Consider the following 13,133-nt stretch of genomic DNA (forward strand, 5'->3'; position numbering starts at 1 on the left):
CCCCAGTCGATAACCTGAATGCAGCCCTTAGCTGACCTGCATGCTGAGTGCAGCTTTCTGTGGCACTTTGTTGCAAAGTCCGAAACTTTTTCCAATAAGCCTCTGAAGTCAGATTAAAACTTTTTAGCAGGGCAGATTTTATTGCCTCATAGTCCTGGTCACTTTCAGAGGGAAGCAAAGCAAACACATCCAGAGCTTTCCCTCGCAGCCATGGGGTTAGATATCGTCCCCACTGTTCCTTAGGTAGATGGAACTGCCGGCAAACCTTTTCAAATCCCCTCAGGAACAGATCCAGATCACCATCTTTCTCCAACATGGGGAAATGTTCCAAGTGGGGTTTGTGGTCTCCTTGATCCTGCACATCACTCCGTGCGGATGGAGCCTCCCCTCTCAGCCTCAGAACCTCCAGTTCATGCCTCGGCTGGGCCTCTCTCTCTGCAGCTCGTGCCTGGGCGCCTCTCTCTGCAGCTCGTGCCTCACTCTCTCTGCAGCTCGTGCCTCTCTCTCTCTCTCTCTCTCTCTCTGCAGCTCGTGCCTGTCTCTCTGCAGCTCGTGCCTGGGCCTCTCTCTCTGCCGCTTGTGCCTCTCTCTCTGCAGCTTTTGCCTGGGCCTCTCTCTCTGCGGCTCGTGCCTCTCTTTCTGCGGCTTGTGCCTGGGCCTCTCTCTCTGCGGCTCATGCCTGGGTCTCTCTCTCTGCCGCTCGTATTTGTGCCTCTCTCTCTGCGGCTCGTGCTTCTCTTTCTGCGGCTCGTGCCTGGGCCTCTCTCTCTGTGGCTCATGCCTGGGTCTCTCTCTCTGCCGCTCGTATTTGTGCCTCTCTTTCTGCGGCTCGTGCCTGGGCCTCTCTTTCTGCGGCTTGTGCCTGGGCCTCTCTTTCTGCGGCTCGTGCCTGGGCCTCTTTCTGTGGCTCGTGCCTGGGCCTCTCTCTCTGCGGCTCCTGCCTGGGCCTCTCTCTCTGCGGCTCGTGCCTGGGCCTCTCTCTCTGCGGCTCGTGCCTGGGCCTCTCTTTCTGTGGCTCGTGCCTGGGCCTCTCTTTCTGTGGCTCTTGCCTGGGCCTCTCTCTCTGTGGCTCATGCCTGGGTCTCTCTCTCTGCTGCTCGTATTTGTGCCTCTCTTTCTGCGGCTTGTGCCTGGGCCTCTCTTTCTGCGGCTCGTGCCTGGGCCTCTCTTTCTGCTGCTCGTGTCTGGGCCTCTCTTTCTGTGGCTCGTGCCTGGGCCTCTCTTTCTGTGGCTCGTGCCTGGGCCTCTCTTTCTGTGGCTCCTGCCTGGGCCTCTCATTCTGTGGCTCATGCCTGGGCCTCTCTCTCTGCCGCTCGTGCCTGAGCCTCTCTCTCAGCAGTTTGGTACTGGAGAAGCAGTTGGAGTTTCATATTGGCATCCACATTCCCAAGGTGTTGTAAGGCAGTCCGCATATAAGAGTCCAAGGCCTTATGTGGAGTACTGTCCTGATGGGGAGTAATGTTATATTCCCCAGGAGATATCAGTCCTTGGATGGCAGTTCCAGCTGTAGGACTTTGTCTCGTGTCACTCAGCTCTTCTGCACGGGCATCATACTCCACAAGATCAGCAATAAGTTGTTCCTTGTTCTTTCCCGCAGTAGGGATGTCCTTTTCTTGGCACATTAGCTCCAGTGCAGGCTTGGACTGCTTGCGATATGCCTCCATATTTCCGAGATGAGACAGAGGAGGTAAAACAGGAGATGGGGAGGACAGAACTGTCTTGCACTCTTTTTGTATGTATTTTAAACCAGCACTGAGCTCTGTCTTTGGAATTTACACACAAGAAGATGTATGCAATTTATTTTTAGTGCAAAGATTTCCTTACAGGTAAAATCCAGCAAGCACTAAAAATCTCTAAATATATCCCGACGCTGCCACCAGTTGTCACGATCACACCCTATCGGTCCAGCCAAGACGCTAGAGAGAGTGTGATGGTGCAAGGGTTAAGGCCACCAGACCTCTGGGTATCCACTACTAGTCCCAGCAAGTCACCAAATTAACCCTTAGATAAACGTGTTTCACCAGAGCCTTCTTCAGAAAGGTGAGCTCATATATTTAGAAATCAAAGACCAGAGCTGATTAATTAAACATTTAATCTGATACAAGGTATCACAGTGCTATATATATATATATATAAAAATACAGGAACAAATGACATACAGGTACAAAAATATATAAAAGAGTTTAGCAAGACAAGTTCAGAAAACAAAAGATGAAGTTCTTACAGCATGATGGTATAGCCGTCCTTGTGAGTGAGTCCAGCATTTTAAATCTTATCTCTGCTTCTTTGGAGGGAGACTCCATTCCCCCCTCCCCTCTGATCCCACCAGGGGGGCATCTCTCTTCCTGACCCCTTATCTGTTTGATTATATGATGGGACCAGAGTGCATGACTTCAAAGGAGATACCAAACAGCCAGACCCCCAATAAAATGCAATACACAAAAAACACAGTCTGAAACTTACGGTTCCGGCGCCATGCTGTAGAAACGTGTCCGTGAGAGCTCCTCGTCCTCCCTGCTAATACCGGCAAATTTACCTGCATTCTTCCGCGTTGGAGGAGCCTGACCCCCTCACGAGGTGACACAGGACTTGCATGGACCGCTATTTACTCCGCACCGGAGCTTGCAAGCACAGACCCCAGGCACGGAGTCGGGACGGCGCGCCAACAAGCCTAAGATGGCCGACTCACCTCTCCCGAGCAGAGCGCCTTCCCCAGTACTCTCAGACAGAGGCTCTGCAACGGGGTCCGACACGCAGGGCCCACCGAACATTGATTATGACAAACTGGCTGCAGCGGTGGCGAAAGTGGTGGTGCTGAAGGTTCAGGAGGCCGTGGCGGCGACGATGCAGGACTCACTCCAGCAGTTGCAATCTGCTACAGAGGCACATGGTGTGCGATTACAGGAAGCGGAAAACAGAGTGGCCCTTGTGGAAGATCGCATGGACTCTTCAGATGCCAAGATGACCCACTTGGAGTCGGAGTGCTGCCGGCTCAGTGAAAAAGTGGATGACCTAGAGAATAGGTCCAGGAGGAGCAACCTCCGCATCGTGGGATTGCCAGAGTCGGTCCCTGCCAAGGACCTCGTTCACATCTGTGAGGTACAACTCCCCCAGGCCCTGGGACTTCCATGACCTTGTAAAGTAGAAAGGGCTCACAGGGTGGGGCCTGATTTGAGAGAGCCCAGGGATGGTTCCACCGGGCCGGGCCTGGAACATCACAATCGGCCCAGACAAGTTATAGTCAAGTACCTCGATTTCACTGATAAAGTGGCCTTACTAAGAGCCTTTCGCCGGAGGAGGGAGGCCCTACAATTTAAGGGCCATAGGCTGTTGCTATTCAGTGACTTTTCTGCGGATGTGACGCATAAGCGCAAGTTGTTTGCACCGCTCTGCACTGATCTGCACAAACGGGGGCTGCGGTTTGCCCTCCTGTACCCTACTATTCTACGGATCTTTTTTCCTGATGGTTCTCTGGGCACTTACCATAATCCGGACAAGGCGTCGGATGCGATTAATACCTACCTGCTTCCTCACTCTGGGGCCACCATTCCTTCACTGGGGAGCCACCTGCCTCACAAGATCAAGATGCGACGCCACCGGAACGACAGTCTCCAGCGATGTGGCTTTCTCCTACTGCTGTACCTGGACCTCCCTCTCCTAAAGCACAAAGGGTCCGATGATTCCTGCATCCTACTGTGAACTTCTTGGAGTTTCTGCACTGCACGACGCCTCACCTCTGCTGCTCGGAGGCCGCACAGTCTGTGATCCTTCTACATCGATGGCAGCACCGGTTTCAGACCTGAGATGATGGACGTCTCCATATAGTTTGAAGGTTTTTGGTTCCAATGGGGGGAGGAGGGGTGGGTATGGCGTCAAGACCTTGTTTTGCAAGACTAATTATGTTAATGATAATGTTCATGCTTCACTGGTACCTCTCACCTTTTGGTTGTCTCTTACTGAGACCATGTTACGGGGGATGTTGGCAGGGGGGGATAGTTTGGGTGGAGAGGAATGAGTGGGGGGGGGGAGAGGCCTTTGGAGAGGATGGATAGCTGGGGAGGGGGAGGGAGGGAGGATGTTTTGTTTCTAGAGGGGGGATGGGAGGGAGGTGAGGGGAGGAGGTGGGAGAAGGGAAGTTGGGGGAGGGAGGGGGAGGTCACGAACAAAAAGAAAAAAATATATATATATTTTTTTCTATTGTTATACAGTCAATTTATGATTTGGCCGTACCCTAGGTAGTTTATTGCACTTCTACTTCCTCGCGGGTGCTCTTACTGGATACTCTGATGTCCGCACATGGCTTGTGCTACCTTGTGTTCCTATGGTGGGGGGGATAACGCCTTATATTCTGTTGCTTATGGGGGGTCCCGACAGGGTCCAACGGAGGTTCTCTTGCTTGTTAACTTGTGCCGGATTTCCTGCTAGTTAGTTTATGTGGACTGTGTAAAAGGGGGAAAGGGCTCTTAGCATGGGAAGATGGAAGGGTCCATTTAAGTGGTGGCCACGGGAGTCTGATGGAGGGAGGTGGCTTTTTTGTGTTTGTTGTTTTTTTTTATTTATTATGTCGTTACTGGGGGAGGGGTGGGAGGGAATGGGGAAACCTGGGGGTTCATGTTGGGTTTTGAGACATCTTTGCCAAATGGCCTTACGATTACAAGCTATCACACCTTTCTACGTGTTATTATTATATGAAGGTCATCTCATGGAATGTTAAGGGGCTGAAGTCCCCCAACAAGTGCATTCTGTTTTACGGCACCTTAAACGTTTTTCTCCTGATATAGCACTTCTGCAGGAAACTCACCTGCTGGAGGGTGACTTTTTTAGACTCCGTAAATGGTGGGTGGGAAGAGTGGAGGGTTCTCAGGCAGTCGACAACAAGGGTGGGGTACTGATTTTGTTCCATAAGGCTTTCACATATGAGCTTTTGCAGGTCTGCAGGGAGTCCGAGGGACGCCTGTGTAAAGTACATATCAATACCCCATCGGGGGAGTTTTGGATACTAAATGTGTATGGTCCGAATGGGGATGACTGCTCTTATTTTACCTCGCTGGCCCATCAAGTGGTAACGGGTCATGGGGGACAGGTCATTGTAGGGGGCGACTTTAATGCAGTACTCTCCCCTGCTGAGGATAGGAGATCCAACCGAAATAGGCATATCCCAGTACGCCCTTATGACCTACTTCTTGAAAAATGGGCCTCGCAGACAGGACTGATAGATGTGTGGCGCTCTGTTCACCCCGGGGAGAGGGAATATAGTCACTACTCGTTTGCTCAGGACTCTTGGTCGAGGCTTGACTATTTTTTTTTGCCCCTCCTTACCTTCTTCCCCGGGTGGACAGGGTGGACTTGGAAAACCTAGTCATATCGGACAATGCACCGCTAGTGCTTATAGTGACTGACTCGGCTCCTAGGGGGACAGACTTTACTCGGCGTACACTAACTTTTTGATGACTCCTTCGGAGGCTTCGAAGACTGAGTGGGCGGAATTTGAGTCCTGGGTGGAACGGAGGGACAGTCTATACAGGTCGCAATTTGAGGCCACTTTATTTCGTCATGGAGGCAAGCCAGGGCGTCTATTGGCTAGATTCGCTAAAGGGCGCCTCCCATCGTCTAATATCCCCGCACTAAGAGATCACACTAATGTCCTCCACAGGGACCCCAAAAAAATAAATGAGATACTAAGTTCTTACTATCAATCACTTTACTCTGATGGTGGCGCCCAGACCCTCCCCCAGAAGGACTGGTTAGCTGAGGCAGACCTTCCTTCCCTTACGGAGCCTGAGAGACACCTATTGAATGCCCCGGTCACGGGGGGGGGGGGGGGGAGTTGGACCCTAATAAAGCCCCGGGACCGGATGGTTTCTCGGGAGGTTTCTTTAAACTTCTTAAACCTAATATTTCCCAACCGTTATTGACTTTATTTAATTCCTACCTTCAGGGAGCGTCCATCCCCCCTTTAGCGAACACCGCCCACATTAAAGTCCTCCCCAAGCCCGGTAAAGACCACCTGAACCCTGATGGCTACCATCCAATATCGCTTATTAATGTTGATCTTAAACTGCTTTCTAAAATTATGGCGGATCGTCTGGCTACGATATTGCCGAGACTGATAGCTCCTATGCAGGTAGGCTTTGTCAAGGCTAGACCGGCGGTGACTAATGTGCGAAAGGTACTGGCGGTCTTGGACGAAATCCAACTGAGGCCTACTCTACATCCGTCCCCAGTCATGGTGTCTGTCGATGCTGAAAAAGCTTTTGACAATATACGCTGGGGATGGATGTGGAGGGTTTTGCATGCGATGGGTTTTGAGGGCCCCTTTTTATTTTACCTACGGGCACTATACGCTTCACCTAGGGCTAGGATATCTACCCAGGGGTTCCTCTCTCCTTCATTTACTCCTCAAAAGGGAACTAGACAGGGATGCTCACTATCCCCGTTGTTGTTTAACCTTGCACTCGAGCCATTATCGCGAGTCTTAGCTTCCTCGGGGGATCTTGAGGGCATAACGGTGGGGCGGGGATCGATTACTCATGCACTCTTTGCGGATGATTTACTGGTGTTTTTAGCTAACCCGCAACGAGATGTACCCAGGCTGTACGATCTTTTAATGGATTTTGGTAGGGAATCGGGATATAGGGTTAACGTTTCCAAGACTGAACTACTTGATCTCTCGCCGAGGGTGGGCCGCTTAGATTCGGCCTCCTTGCGAGTGCCAATCGTTGTGACGAGGACCTCTATTAAGTGTCTGGGTCTACGGATAGTTAGAAATTCAGGTTCGATCTACTCACTTAATTACCCCCCGCTGATTCGTAAAATAGTGGAGGAACTTAAGCGCTGGACGGGTCTACCGCTACCCATCTTGGTGCGTAGCCATTTATTGAAAATGCTCAGTTTCTCGAAACTCTTATATCCTCTCCAAACTATCCCCATGCTCTTGAAAAGGACGGACGTTACTACCCTGACAACGGCCTTCACGAAGTTCTTGTGGAATAATAAAAGACCACGTATAGCGTTGCAGAAGTTGATGCTCCCAAAACACAAAGGAGGGTTAAACTTCCCTGATATACAACATTACAACCTGGCTTGCCTCTATTGACACTGTATTGATTGGCTTAGGGGGTGGGGAAATGTTCTCGAATACTGCATTGGAATCGGATTTGGTTCACCCATGGTCATTGGCGGGTTTATTACATACCAAATTAGGTGCTCTCCCTAAGGGTATAAAGGGCTCTTGCATAGTGAGGGACACAGTGGCAGCGTGGAAGAAGGGTCGCTCGCTGATGCGACTACCATTTTCACTTAGTAAGCATATGCCGCTATGGACCATGGCTGAATTCCCCATGGGTAGGGACAACAGCATGTTCGGAGTGTGGAGAGAGGCTGGTATTATGAAGGTCTAACACCTGTTGAGCCAGACGGAAAATAGATACTTATCCTTTGAGGAATTGTCCTCAGCCTACTCTCTTGGCCCCGAACACTTTCTTCCATACCTACAATTACAAGCCTTCCTGGAACCTAGATTGAGGGACCTTGCTAGAGAGAGCGTACCCAACTCATTTGACCTCTTTATAACATCAGACACAGGTTTCCACTCCCTGGCGGGACTATATAGACATTTACAAAGAAGGGGGGAGGATACAACGTTTCAGTCCATGTTTCGTTATTGGGAGAAGAAGTTAGACAGGCGGGACCTAGCACTTCCCATAGTAGAGGGTTGGACGAAGGTTTGCAAGGCTGCCATAAATGAAGTATGGAGGGAAACACAGTTTAAGCTCATGCACCACGCCACGTATGGGTTCACTTTCCCAAGGACCCCCGATCGTCCAGACCGTATTGAAAATTGCCCGAAGTGTCATACCTACAGGTCTGACTTAATGCATGGCCTGGTGGGATGTTCTGCTGTCAAATCCCTGTGGGTATCGCTCTTTGAGATTCTGCGGGATAAATTACGAATCTCTGTGCCAATAGATCCGGCGCTGGTGATTCTTCATGTGTCCCAGGAGGGTAGTGACCTGACCCTTCTGATTCACTTGTACATTTTAGTAACTAAACGATGTCTACTGGCTCATTGGCTGAAACCCTCATTGCCTTCTATTGGAGAGATTTTTCTACAAATGAAGAAATACCTATTTTTTGATGTCACTGATCTCCAACGCTCTAAAGAAAAATCGGCGAAGGCCTTTTTTAAGAAATGGAAGTCTTTTCTGACTTTCTTCTGTACAGATGACGAAATTAGGAGGTGATGGAACAGTTTAGAGATACATCATGGTATCTGACACGCTCTATTTCAGGGACTTTGGGAAGGTTAGAATTATAGACTGTTTGTTGGAGGGTCATTCTTCTGATCCAGGGCTGTCAGGTGCTGGTGAACCCAGACTGCGCTTATATTTTGATATCTGATATTGTTATATCATAGGCTTATCCTTTCTTTTCCTTTACTGGATGTCTCACGTATTGGACCGAATAATTACCATTGGGGGGATTGGGTTGCTTTGGGGTTTTCTTGGGGCAAGGGAGGGGGGTTATTTGGAGTCTTTTCGAATCTTGTTATAATGTTGTGAACGGTTTTGCATCAGATATCTACTTTTGTAATTCTCCCAGGGGATTGTCCTGGTAAATATTCCTTTATACTTGTGAAAATCAATAAAAATATGTTTAAAAAAAAAAAACACAGTCTGAATGACCCTCACCCCCAGGTCTTAGTTTATCCACAGATACAATTATAAAACACATGTATGTTTCCATAATCAGGCCTTGGGCCTGACACACACGCGAAACAGACTGTACAAAAAATATTACACATGAAACAGACTTTACACAAATATCACATGTGAAACAGACTGTGCAAAAATGATAGCACACGTGAAACAGGCTGCACCCTAATATCACACGTGAAACAGACTGTACACAAATATTACACATGAAACAGACTATACCCAAATGATATCACACGTGAAACAGATGCTTCCAGTACATATATGACAGTACTTTACCTCCTATCTATCACATGATACTTTTTCCTGTTTTGTAGCTGCGCAAGGGGATGAAGATGATGACATCTTTGATACAGAGGAGGTTGAAGCTGAGGAGGAGAGGTCGGAATCTATAGAGGGTAAGGACCATGGAGGAGAGTCCTGAATCTATAGAGGGTGAGAGGCGAGGAGGAGAGGCCTGAATCTATAGAGGGTGAGAGGCGAGGAGGAGAGGCAGGAATCTATAGATGGTGAGAGCTGAGGAGGAGAGGCTGGAATCTATAGAGGGTAAGGACCATGGAGGAGAGACCTGAATCTATAGAGGATAAGGACCATGGAGGATAGACCTGAATCTATAGAGAGTGAGAGCCACGGAGTAGAGGACGGAATCTATAGAGGGTGAGAGCCAAGGAGTAGAGGCCGGAATCTATAGAGGGTGAGAGCCGAGGAGTAGAGGACGGAATCTATAGAGGGTGAGAGCCAAGGAGTAGAGGCCGGAATCTATAGAGGGTGAGAGCCGAGGAGTAGAGGCCGGAATCTATAGAGGGGGAAAGCCGAGGAGGAGAGGCCGTAATCTATAGAGGGTGAGAGCCCAGGAGGAGAGGCCGGAATCTATAGAGGGTAAGGACCATGGAGGAGAGTCCTGAATCTATAGAGGGTGAGAGCCACGGAGGAGAGGCCGGAATCTATAGATGGTGAGAGCTGAGGAGGAGAGGCCTGAATCTATAGAGGATATGGACCATGGAGGATAGACCTGAATCTATAGAGGGTGAGAACCACGGAGTAGAGGACGGAATCTATAGAGGGTGAGAGCCAAGTAGTAGAGGCCGGAATCTATAGAGGGTGAGAGCTGAGGAGGAGAGGCTGGAATCTATAGAGGGTAAGGACCATGGAGGAGAGACCTGAATCTATAGAGGATAAGGACCATGGAGGATAGACCTGAATCTATAGAGGGTGAGAGCCAAGGAGGAGAGGCCGGAATCTGTAGAGGGCGAGAGCCAAGGAGGAGAGGCCGGAATCTATAGAGGGTGAGGACCATGGAGGAGAGTCCTGAATCTATAGAGGGTGAGAGGCGAGGAGGAGAGGCCGGAATCTATAGAGGGTGAGAGCCGAGGAGGGGAGGCCGGAATCTATAGAGGGTGAGAGCCAAGGAGTAGAGGCCGGAATCTATAGAGGGTAAGGACCATGGAGGAGAGTCCTGAATCTATAGAGGGTGAGAGCCACGGAGGAGAGGCCGGAATCTATAGATGGTGAGAGCTGAGGAGGAGAGGCTGGAATCTATAGAGGGTAAGGACCATGGAGGAGAGACCTGAATCTATAGAGGATAAGGACCATGGAGGATAGACCTGAATCTATAGAGGGTGAGAGCCAAGGAGTAGAGGCCGGAATCTATAGAGGGTGAGAGCCGAGGAGGAGAGGCCGGAATCTATGGAGGGTAAGGACCATGGAGGAGAGACCTGAATCTATAGAGGATAAGGACCATGGAGGATAGACCTGAATCTATAGAGGGTGAGAGCCAAGGAGGAGAGGCCGGAATCTGTAGAGGGCGAGAGCCAAGGAGGAGAGGCCGGAATCTATAGAGGGTGAGAGCCGAGGAGGAGAGGCCGGAATCTATAGAGGGTGAGAGTCACGGAGTAGAGGACGGAATCTATAGAGGGTAAGGACCATGGAGGAGAGACCTGAATCTATAGAGGATAAGGACCATGGAGGATAGACCTGAATCTACAGAGGGTGAGAGCCAAGGAGGAGAGGCCGGAATCTATAGAGGGTCAGAGCCGAGGAGGAGAGGCCGGAATCTATAGAGGGTGAGAGCAGAGGAGGAGAGGCCGGAATCTATAGAGGGTGAGAGCCGAGGAGGAGAGGCAGGAATCTATAGAGGGTGAGAGCCGAGGAGGAGAGGCCGGAATCTATAGAGGGTGAGAGCCGAGGAGGAGAGGCCGGAATCTATAGAGGGTGAGAGCCGAGGAGGAGAGGCCGGAATCTATAGAGGGTGAGAGCCGAGGAGGAGAGGCAGGAATCTATAGAGGGTGAGAGCCGAGGAGGAGAGGCCGGAATCTATAGAGGGTGAGAGCCGAGGAGGAGAGGCCGGACGAGGAGGAGAGGCCGGGAATCTATAGAGGGTGAGATCCGAGGAGGAGAGGCAGGAATCTATAGAGGGTGAGAGCCAAGGAGGAGAGGCCGTAATCTATAGAGGGTGAGAGCCGAGGAGGAGAGGCCGGGAATCTATAGAGGGTGAGATCCGAGGAGGAGAGGCAGGAATCTATAGAGGGTGAGAGCCAAGGAGGAGAGGCCGTAATCTATAGAGGGTGAGAGCCGAGGAGGAGAGGCCGGAATCTATAGAGGGTGAGAGCCGAGGAGGAGAGGCCGGAATCTATAGAGGGTGAGAGCCGAGGAGGAGAGGCCGGAATCTATAGAGGGTGAGAGCCGAGGAGGAGAGGCCGGAATCTATAGAGGGTGAGAGCCGAGGAGGAGAGGCCGGACGAGGAGGAGAGGCCGGAATCTATAGAGGGTGAGAGCCGAGGAGGAGAGGCAGGAATCTATAGAGGGTGAGAGCCGAGGAGGAGAGGCCGGAATCTATAGAGGGTGAGAGCCGAGGAGGAGAGGCCGGACGAGGAGGAGAGGCCGGAATCTATAGAGGGTGAGAGCCGAGGAGGAGAGGCCGGACGAGGAGGAGAGGCCGTAATCTATAGAGGGTGAGAGCCGAGGAGGAGAGGCAGGAATCTATAGAGGGTGAGAGCCGAGGAGGAGAGGCCGTAATCTATAGAGGGTGAGAGCCGAGGAGGAGAGGCCGGAATCTATAGAGGGTGAGAGCCGAGGAGGAGAGGCCGGAATCTATAGAGGGTGAGAGCCGAGGAGGAGAGGCCGGAATCTATAGAGGTTGAGAGCCGAGGAGGGGAGGCCGGAATCTATAGAGGGTGAGAGCCGAGGAGGAGAGGCCGGAATCTATAGAGGGTGAGAGGCGAGGAGGAGAGGCCGGAATCTATAGAGGGTGAGAGCCGAGGAGGAGAGGCCGGAATCTATAGAGGGTGAGAGGCGAGGAGGGGAGGCCGGAATCTATAGAGGGTGAGAGCCGAGGAGGGGAGGCCGTAATCTATAGAGGGTGAAAGCCGAGGAGGAGAGGCCGTAATCTATAGAGGGTGAGAGCCGAGGAGGAGAGGCCGGAATCTATAGAGGGTGAGAGCCGAGGAGGAGAGGCCGGAATCTATAGAGGGTGAGAGCCGAGGAGGAGAGGCCGGAATCTATAGAGGGTGAGAGCCGAGGAGGAGAGGCCGGAATCTATAGAGGAGGAGAGGCCGGAATCTATAGAGGGTGAGAGCCGAGGAGGAGAGGCCGGAATCTATAGAGGGTGAGAGCCGAGGAGGAGAGGCCGGAATCTATAGAGGGTGAGAGCCGAGGAGTAGAGGCCGGAATCTATAGAGGGTGAGAGCCGAGGAGGAGAGGCCGGAATCTATAGAGGAGGAGAGGCCGGAATCTATAGAGGGTGAGAGCCGAAGAGGAGAGGCCGGAATCTATAGAGGGTGAGAGCCCAGGAGGAGAGGCCGGAATCTATAGAGGAGGAGAGGCCGGAATCTATAGAGGGTGAGAGCCGAAGAGGAGAGGCCGGAATCTATAGAGGGTGAGAGCCGAGGAGGAGAGGCCGGAATCTATAGAGGGTGAGAGCCGAGGAGGAGAGGCCGGAATCTATAGAGGGTGAGAGCAATGATGTCATCAGTGATGGGGTGTGACATAATTTAGGGGTGTGGTTGATCTTAGCTAGGCCCCGCCTCTCATTCATTATCACCATTTAATAACTTGGGACTGATTCACTGTATTCTCTTCTTCTAGATGCTGGGCCCAGACTGAAGACAGCGACTCCTCAGCATGGCGGCGGCGGGGGGGTGTAGGGTGTGGGGGGGACCGTGGTCGGAGGGGGGCGGGGGGGTGTAGGGTGTGGGGGGGGACCGTGGTGGGAGGGGGGCGGGGGGGTGTAGGGTGTGGGGGGGGGGGGGGACCGTGGTGGGAGGGGGGGGGGGGGTCTAGGGTGTGGGGGGGACCGTGGTCGGAGTGGGAGGGGGGCGGGGTTTATATACTTCTCGTAGTAATGGGAATTGCTAGGATTTTCTGTGGTGAAATAAATGTTACAATCTGTGTGAAGTCTCTTCTGGTGCCTCGTTATATGGC

At 51.6% G+C, this 13,133-nt stretch overlaps 1 protein-coding gene across 1 annotated transcript in view; it reads left to right on the forward strand.

The window, feature by feature from the left end:
• TRIM54 (tripartite motif containing 54) overlaps positions 1-12,856 on the forward strand; it is a 48,832-nt gene extending 35,976 nt beyond the window's left edge. Inside the window, exons 8-9 of the mRNA XM_056552871.1 lie at positions 9,032-9,112; positions 12,798-12,856. Coding sequence (XP_056408846.1) covers positions 9,032-9,112; positions 12,798-12,856 — 140 coding nt within the window. The remainder of the gene's footprint in view (positions 1-9,031; positions 9,113-12,797) is intronic.
• Positions 12,857-13,133: the final 277 nt, after the last annotated feature.

Source organism: Hyla sarda, unplaced genomic scaffold (genome assembly GCF_029499605.1).
Source record: "Hyla sarda isolate aHylSar1 unplaced genomic scaffold, aHylSar1.hap1 scaffold_2017, whole genome shotgun sequence".
In the NCBI taxonomy this organism is placed as follows: Eukaryota; Metazoa; Chordata; class Amphibia; order Anura; family Hylidae; genus Hyla; species Hyla sarda.